The following is a 9,549-nucleotide window of genomic DNA, read 5'->3' as shown; positions in this document are numbered from 1 at the left end:
TTTTTTTTTTAGCAAATTCTTTTTATTCATTAACAGCAAAAGTTGAAACCAGACCTGGAAATAGAGCGTGTGCTTGAACAGTACAGCTTGCGTCCAAGAAAAGAAGAAAAGAAAAAAGAAGAGATCTATTCGGAGAAAAAGATTTTTGAGACAATAAAAACAATTGAGAAACCATCATCAAAAACAAAGGAGCTAGAGTTTGGTGGAAGAATTGGTATGTGTGCAAATTGTCATAATAGTTGAAAATTACTACTTTTATGTTTTTTACTTATTGACCATACTATCATGTCAATAAGTATTTTTCCAATTTTTGGACCCTGGTTGCAGAATCCAGAGTCATATGACAGTGCTTCACGTAGTCTGTACTGGTATTGGTGGAAGTCAAGGAACTGTTATTACTCTTGGTTCTCCTGTGAAAGATAGTGAAGATCTTGAGCCTACCCTTGCACAGGGAGATTTAAATATTTCCAAAATAAAATTAAGAAGTAACTAGCAAAGTTTTTACATTTTCAAAACCTAGGTCCTTCAAACTTGACAGTAAAGTATTCTTTATACAGTTTTTTGAATAGTTTTAGAGGGATGCAGTGGGTGTGATGCTTCAGTTTGCTTATATGACCCCATATGGGAGGGAGAAGAATGTCTCTGTGTCCCATTGTGTGACTGGGGGATTGCTGCTGTCTTGCTTCAGGAGTAGACAGTGGCAACCTTTTCTTTGTTGCTAATCTTGAGCTTTGTCAGTGGGATTGAATTTTTTTTATTGTTTTCTATGTTTATCTTATAACGTGGCATGATATCTGTTTACAGGGGCCTTCGCGCTGATATTTTTCATGCCTGCTACTGTATTCTACTTGCTGTTGATGTGCAAACAGGATGACCCCAGTCTTACAAACTTCCCTCCTCCTTTCCCAGCACTGGAAAGTCTTTGGGAGGCTAGGGTGTTTGGTGTTTTTCTTCTGTGGTTTTTCCTTCAAGCTCTGTTTTACTTACTGCCAGTTGGAAAGGTAAGGTGTTCAGTGGCAATTGGGTCTTTATGGATAATTAATTTGTGGGTTAGGCTGGAAGGTGGGGTATGTTCTTAATGCAGTGAATTTGAAAGCAAACTAATTAGTTTTCTGTATTAAGCTGGAATATGGCTAGTGTAGATTTCTTTAGCTTAAAATATCACATTTTGTTAAGAATTTAATGGCTGTGGATTTCAGTCCTACAAGCAGAAAAGGCAGAAGGCATTATATAGGAGTTCAAAGCATGGGTAAAATTTATTTGATAGAATTCTAGAAGAATTTCAGGTATCTGACTTTTAAATCGACAAACTGTTTGATACCGCGTTTCTTACTGATATACAGTGTTTTGGAATGTAATCTTCACTTATGGGAAGCTGTAAACCTTCTAGCCATATGGATATCAGGCAAATGTTCTGTTTCCCTCTTTTTGTGACTAGAGGGATACTGGCAGGTCCTGAAAGAACACTAGAATAACTAAATCATTCAGTCATGTTGTTCTATTGCTCTACATGTTTACAATGATTGAAGCTGTTCTATTTTCTTGGTGCTGGTTAGGAAAATGAAGAGGTTTTTTAAGTGTTTTTATTTTGAACTGTTACCCTTTTTTTCTTCTGATATCCAAAGTATATGTTTGAGAACAATGCATGATCTTCAGATTTGAATGTGTCTGCCTTGGTTGAATGTCTTTGTGGCAGAGATGTCCCTGATTTTCCTCCTCTGCCAGTGCCCCCAGAAAGTACCTTGTTGAAACACTGGTATTTTATTCTTCCTAGGTTGTAGAAGGCCTCCCTCTTTCAAATGGAAGGAAACTGCAGTATCGGATAAATGGTAAGCATGTTGCAGTTGCTTGTTCTGAAATCTGATACTGCTATCTGGTTTGCACTGCTCAGTATCATAAGATACAAATGATCAAAGATACACTCTGTGGTCAAACTGGGTATCTGTTGTAAATCTGTCATAAAATAGGATGAGCCTTTTCTTGGAACAAGAAGGTTAGTGATGATCAGGAACTAACTGCCCCGAGAGGAAGACATTACACTATACAAGGCACCTGGTCTGCATCCAGTTGTTTTTGGTGACTCCTGTCATATTCCTTGCATATTTGCTAAACAGGCAGTTGCTTATTGGAAGTGTTAGTAATGCTCGTGTAACAAGGACTGTTGCTCCACAGGAGATGTTCAGGAATGATCTAAAGAGATTTTATCCCATATGTCTAAATCATCTTGGATGTCTCTGATTTACAGACAAATAAGAAGTGTTTTTTGATTGATTTAAACGTTCTTATTCTTGCCTGGCAAAGAACGGTCCTGAGTCCTTATTCAGATCCGATTCTGCTTCCTATGAATGAGGCAAGTTTCTCATCTAGGATTAGAGTATGGCTTTACATATTTTAGCAGTCCTGCTTTTTCAGCTTAAATAGAAAAGTGTACTTTGATGCCTCACAGATACTCCAGAATACCTGTTTGATTGATTAGTCAGTTCAAGGACACTGTATGGTGGTAATGGAAGCCAAATGTTATATTAAGAAGCTGAGTGGGGTTTTGTCACAGTCTGGTGAGATGCACCATTTTTAAGTCACATTTTTTAAGACTGAATAGGGCTGTAAATCTTGGAACCGGAGTGAATTGCATCCTGTACAAGTGAGTCATATTAGGCTGCTCTGTAACTTTTTTGTTTTGGACTTCTTTCTTTAGTAGGGGCATAGTCCTGCAATTTTTTTCCCCATTCTGATAAAAGGAGGAAATAACCTACATGGTTTGGATAGTTTAAATAATTTTTAAAAAGCCATCTTCTTGTTCCTTCAAAGGCTAATTCTCAAAACAACTTTGAAAGCCTTCTTGAGGAAAGGAAGAAGACCCTGTGACAGGACAAGAGGCAGTGGGCACAATGTGAAATACAGAAGGTTCCATCTGAACATCAGGAAACACTTTTTACTGTGAGAGTAGCTGAGCACTGGCATAGGTTGCCTAGAAAATTTGTGGAGTCTCCATCCTTAGAGATATTCAAAAGTTACATAGACATGGTCCTGGGCAAATGGCTCTAGGTGGCCCTCTTTGAGCAGGGCAATTGGACTAGATGAGCTCTGGAGGTCCCTTTCAACCTCAAGCTTTGTGACTCTTGGCTACTTAGGTGAGAGCTTTGGAACTGCCTGCTTCTACTTGGACATCATTCCATTGTGCATGATTTTATACTCTTAAAAGTACAGAAGTACTGTTTTGTGTTCAAGTTTTGACTTGGTAGTTATTTTAATACTTTATTACTGCTATCTGAATTGGAGTATATATGAAAGTAACTTGAAGAAGAAAATATGGTTATCTGAGCTGTCCCAGAGTAGATTTTGTGACCTGCTGTCATTACCCAGTAGTAATGGCGGTGTTTGTTTTTCCACTAGAATCTGAAATTGGATCCTGTGTTGTTGTAAAAAATGTAGGAGTGCTCAGAGTGTTGCTGCCTCTTGTCCTTTTGATGAGGAGCACAGGAAAATTTCAGGGTGTAGATAGAATGTCTTGGGTATATTGCTGTGCCTCAGAAGTTTGAAACTCAAGAGCATGGGATGTGTAAGACATTATTGGAATATAGACAAATCTTAGAAAAAGTAAAAATGCAGAAAGGCTGGACTGGGTAGGTTGAATGACTTTTTTTTGGCTAATATGTTTTTCTTCTACATCCTTTAGGGTTTTATGCATTTATTTTGACTGCTGCAGCTATTGGAACTTTATTATACTTTCAATTTGAACTTCATTATTTGTATGACCACTTCATGCAGTTTGCAGTGTCAGCTGTAGCTTTTTCTTTGGGCTTGAGCATTTATCTGTATATTCGGTCCCTGAAAGCACCTGAGGAAGAATTAGCACCAGGTGGAAATTCTGGTGAGTTCTAAGTATTTTGGATAATTTCTTTCCAGTTGTTTACTACAGTTTCATTTTTACGAATTAAAGGCTGGATTTAGGGCTGGTTATTATAATACTGTGACTTTTACTGTCTACCAATGTAAAATTCATGTTGCAAGTTAAATGACAATTTTTTTGTTCACACTCAGCTACTGTAAAATGCTTAAAATTTCAGTTGGATTATTTTGAATAGCTTGCGCAAAAATATCTTGCCTGGTCTGGTCCCCTAGCTATGAGAGCACAGTTTGTTCCTTTCCATTTTCAGCATTTGCCTAAGAGCCTTGTCTAGTTTGCTTCATAGTGGCCCTGCTGGTGGGCCTTTTCTTGAGACAGCTGGGGATGGAAAGGAAAACTGAAATATCTACATATTTTGGCAGTGGGTATTCAGGTACAGAACTTGAAGTTACAGTGTATTTCTGAATTTTTCTTTTGCTGAGCACTTCTAAATCTAGTTAGCCAAACTGAGTTTTCAAAAGAGATTTTGATTCAGTCACAAGACTGCCTACCTCAAAAGTATCAATTATATGCATATGTTTTTGTAGGACAAAGGATAGATTGAGAAGTTGATTAGCGTTAAACAAACTGCTTTTAAAAATGATCATATGGTGCTTGAGAAAGGGAGTTTATGGACAGAGCATTTAGTGTATTAGAATGTAGTATTCAAACATTCTCAGTTCCTTTGTCAGTGCAGCATGCATGTCCATGAAGGGAAATAATAAATGATCACATTTTTTCTTTGAAAAGTGCAGTTCTAGTTCTTTGTAAGTGGCATAGCAGCATTCTGTAACTGTTCTGCAAAGTGCTTATTATTTACTAATTCTGTGCAGGATATCTTGAAGTCAAGGTATTGTGTTTTCCTTCTTATCCATCTCTTTTGATGGACACGTAGTTGTCACAGCTGAAGGAATTCTTGCTCCCAGAGAAGAGCAGTGAAATAGGAGGAAAAGTAGAATTAATTAATACCATAAAGTCCTGTTAGTGGAGGAAACTGTGATGTGAGCTTCAGGATAAGGCTGAAAATAAAGAAGGAACAAGTGTCAAGGAGAAATGCCTACAGCAACTTCTGAAGTATTTAGTCTTCCTAATAAATAAAATATTTGGGCCTCTTAAAATATAAACCATGTGGGGTTTGCTTTGTATTTTGCATATACTCTCACATTTTTCTTGACAATCTAAAGGCTTTTTTTTTATTTACAATGAGAGAACTTAAGTAGAAAGTAGGAACTGCTTTATGAGGAGGAGTGTAGTGGTAGATAAAAGGAAGAGTATTGCTAACAGAGATTTATGTCTTATCTGCAGGGTATTTTGTTTATGATTTTTTTATGGGACATGAATTAAACCCTCGTATTGGCAGTTTTGACCTCAAATACTTCTGTGAGTTGCGTCCAGGATTAATTGGCTGGGTGAGTCAGTGATCTTACTTATTTTATTTGCTTGAATATTACACAAATGGTTTATTTATATATGTATAAAAGTGGTATTAAGGATACAATATTTATAAACAGGAAAAAAAGTACTAACAAACAGTTTCATGTTGCCAGATTTTTAATTAGCATTTTTATTCATTTTAGGAGATTTTCTACATTTTAGCTTCTTCATTTTGTGGGACGTGAAAACCCTTCTTAAAGTAATCATATGTTCAAGCTACAGCTTCCAAAATGTAGTTAGCTGCAAACTGTTGCTTGTGAAACAGGTTGTAGGTTTTTTTTAAACTTAAAAGATTGGTCTAAAATGTCTCTATTAAAATGTTGTATAGTGTAACAGAAAAGACCACTCTATTTTACAAGGAAAATTTGTAATAAAATATTTTCTGCACTAGGTTGTTATAAACTTGGCAATGCTCTTGGCTGAGATGAAGATACACAATCAAAGTGTGCCATCTCTGTCAATGATACTCGTGAACGGCTTTCAGCTTCTTTATGTGGTGGATGCTCTTTGGAATGAGGTGAGTGACAATCGTATTAGACTGTTAGCGCTGATTACAATGTGAAATGAATGAAGCTTTGTAAATTCTAAATTCCTTCCTCCTCGTTTCTAGGAAGCTGTTTTGACTACAATGGATATCACCCATGATGGATTTGGATACATGCTAGTGGTCGGAGATTTGGTGTGGGTTCCGTTTGTCTACAGTCTGCAGGCCTTCTATTTAGTTGGTCATCCTACTGCAATTTCTTGGCCTGTTGCTGCTGCAATTACTATTCTGAACTGTAAGTTACAGTGAGTGTTACTGGTAGTAACAATGTAGTACTGATTTTGAGGTGATTGTGAGGTGAGGTGAAGCTTTAGCTAAGATGCAGTGATCATATTCTCTCCATTACCACAGATGGTGGAAGCATGTGTCTGGCTACTGTTTCATACAAAGAATATCACTTCTCATTTTATTAAATAAAGGATGAGTGAGAGTCTGGACACCTAATTGTTCTGTTGAGAGGCATCTTTAGATGGATGCTGTTTGGAGTTGCAGAAGTAACTTAAAACACCTTGAATGAAGGCGAGCAGATGCCTTTAAAAGTCAGTCTGAGGGACTGTGAGTGACTCTTATAAAAAAGAAGTCAGTAGCTTGTTGGCTGTGCTTTACTGAACTTAGGGAAAAGGAGGTTTTGTTGTTTAACAGTTTGCATCTCCTTCCCTGATGCCCATAGTTACAAACTCATGTTCGTGGAAGACATCTTTTTTCTAACTGAGTGCTTTGAGAAAAAAGCATCTTGCATCTTTAGGGGACCTTAAATTTGCAACAATATGGCCTTGTACTTTGTCGCTTTTATCTAAGTAAACCTAAGAGAAAAAGTTTTTTTGGAGATATGACAAAGACTTTAAGCAGTTGGATAGAATATGAAGGCGTACAACTTAGTGTGTGCAGTCCTAGGAAATACATTATATTTTTTTCATTTTCAGTTAATATTTTTTTTTAGCATCTTGAAGGATATTGTGATTATGTTTTTTAAATACACCCTCACACAAAGCAAATTTAAGCTGCCTTGTGAAAGTGATAGCAGGGGAAGAATTTCAAAACCAGATAATACTTCATTGTCTGGTTCTTCTAATGTTGTGAACTTTGAATTAGTTGATCAGTTTATGGACTAAGCAGTGAAGCAAAACACTGGGCTGTTAATAGACGTATAATCTTATAAATTGTAGTACATCACTTTATATGAATGTCAACATTATTAATTACATTAATAAATTGTAAGTCAGATATAAATTTAAAAGTAGATGTGAAAATAAAGCTACTCTAAAATCTTAATGTTAGTAATGTATAAAAACATATGGAATGCAGGTTTCCAGTAACATTTCAGTCTTGTTAGAACTCTCAGAACTGGAGAATATCAGTTATATCTCTGAGGAAAAGACTTTGATATAGTAAAAGTGGCATAGAGCATGTGAGTGCTTTTGTTGAAGAAAACTGGAAAATACTGAAAATGCAAAATAAATAATATTTATTTTCAGGTATTGGGTATTACATATTCCGTAGTGCAAATTCTCAGAAAAATAATTTCCGAAGGAATCCAGCAGATCCCAAATTGTCCTGTAAGTGCATTTTTTTTTGTTTCTTCTGTTGCTATACAATGTCTCTTTGTACTATTTAAATACACATTTCAGTTGTTGTATTGACTACAATACTCTATTCACAGATCTGAAATTTATACCCACTGCAACTGGAAAAGGGCTTCTTGTCACGGGTTGGTGGGGTTTTGTTCGTCACCCTAATTATCTTGGTGATATCATCATGGCTCTAGCATGGTCACTACCGTGTGGTAAGTTCCTGAAACTAAAGTGGATTTTGTCAGAATGCTTGTATGTTTTGGCACCTGACTGGGTTTGAAATGCACCGTGGTAATTATTTGAGATACTAAAGCCTGTAGTTAATTTAACGTCAGATTTCTGTGTTGTAAGCTTAATGCAACACCTATTTTCTCTTACCTCATATCCTTTATATCTTACTATAGATTTGACATATCATAGTATAGATTTAACTCTTCTTTCTGAGACTTTATGATTCAATAATGATGGGGCTTGCTCACTAATAAGCTGTTCCTTACATTTTTTTTCAGGCTAGTGGCTGTGCTATAGTGTTTTCAAAGGGAGTTCCCAAAAAGTGGGAGTTTGCTTGGAGGCAAGGGCTACCACATGTAGGGATGGACTTTAAGCAAAATATATTAAAAAAAAAATTGTCAAACACAAAGGAGTGGAATTGTGTTTCAAACTTTTTGTTGATGAGTACTTCCTGGTTTTCATAAAGTTTACACTTGGAGGAAATTGGGGAGCCTTTTGTCCAATGGGGTTTTATAGTCCTGATTCTTTGCAAGAGCTTAGAGTGGTGAGAGTTTCAGAAAATTATCTGATCATGGTAATCCTGCCCCTTCTCATTCAAGGTTGAAAAATGGCTTTGAGCTATTCCCTTGCTTGAAGGAGGTGTTTTTTCTATAAAAGCACAGAAAGGAGCATGACAGATGTTCTTCTGAGGCAGTAGCTCCTCTGCAACCCATGGCAGTGTCTGGCTTTTGCAGGCTGTGAGACACAGGGAGTTTTGGTAAAGTGGGACTTTGTCACCAAGTGGTTAAGGCCCTGACCAGGAGCATCGGCTAAGAGAGGATGCTGGCGTTCAGGTGTTCCTCCAGGGGTTAATTTTATTTTGGATTTTAATTGAACGTAGACAGTACTAGATTAGCATACACACTTGTTGACAGTATGCTGAAAGAGTTCCCCCTGTGAAAATGAAGGACTGGAATCCTCTCTCAGCATTGTAGTGGCAGAAGTGGAAGTGTTGCCCTAACTGTGTGAGGGTTGGGGTGGGAGGAGGGGATAAGTTAAGTAGTATGCTCTGAGCAGAGCTAGTTACCACCTACAGCTCACAGCTGCAGGGATCTAACTATTTCTCTGGTTTTGATAGCTAAAGAAATTTAAATATATGCCATCTTTGCATGCATTGAGAGTGAAGTTGGTAGATTTTGAGACTCTGAATTTTAAGGATTATTTGGGGGGGTTTTGTAGGTCTTTTCCTATCTGCATGTAAACACGTCACACAATTTTTGCACAGTCCTGTGGAGTATTTGATGCTTTACGAGTATAAGGCGCTTCAGTGCATAACAAGTACATGTCATCAGCTTAGTACATGTTGTTAATAGCTTACATTTCTGGATAGTTTTTTTCCTATATCTAAAGTGACTTTCTCACTTTATTCTACAGGTTTTAATCACATTTTACCATATTTCTACGTGATATATTTCATCTGCTTGCTTGTCCATCGAGAAGCTCGTGATGAACATCATTGTAAGCAAAAATACGGCTTGGCATGGGAAAGGTATTGTCAGCGTGTACCGTACCGCATATTTCCTTATATCTACTAGAGCACTCCAGATGCCTGATTTGCAGATTACTTCTAAAGTTAGTTTCATTGCAAATAAAAATATACCTCTTACCTTTGCACTTGGTCCATGTGTTATTTAGGCTTTTTAAAAAACAGTGACCAAACAGTGGAGTGCATCAACAGGTATTTACAAGTAATCTGAAATACATGAGTTACGTGAACTGACTGTGACTTCAATTTTTAAAAAATTGTGAATTTTAAAAGTCTTCAAGCCCTAATTTTTCAAGTTAAATTTTATCTAAATCCTGAGTTTACATTTTTTTATTGCATTTAATTAAGCACTGTGATG

At 36.8% G+C, this 9,549-nt stretch overlaps 1 protein-coding gene across 1 annotated transcript; it reads left to right on the top strand.

Annotated features, from left to right (window-relative positions):
• Positions 1-36: 36 nt before the first annotated feature.
• On the top strand, positions 37-9,240 carry LBR (lamin B receptor; the record flags this gene model as incomplete). Its single annotated transcript, XM_010079163.1, has 10 exons — positions 37-214; positions 805-1,001; positions 1,775-1,829; positions 3,677-3,871; positions 5,192-5,295; positions 5,712-5,837; positions 5,931-6,099; positions 7,340-7,420; positions 7,525-7,647; positions 9,080-9,240. Coding segments are annotated over 10 exons (1,389 nt in total), but the record flags the coding sequence as incomplete, so codon positions are not given.
• Between the last annotated feature and the right edge of the window lie 309 nt (positions 9,241-9,549).

The sequence above is a fragment of the Pterocles gutturalis genome, unplaced genomic scaffold (assembly GCF_000699245.1).
Source record: "Pterocles gutturalis isolate BGI_N339 unplaced genomic scaffold, ASM69924v1 scaffold35413, whole genome shotgun sequence".
Taxonomy (NCBI): domain Eukaryota; kingdom Metazoa; phylum Chordata; class Aves; order Pterocliformes; family Pteroclidae; genus Pterocles; species Pterocles gutturalis.
The sequence above is the reverse complement of the archived record's forward strand: the minus strand, read 5'-3'. Positions and strand labels throughout refer to the sequence as shown.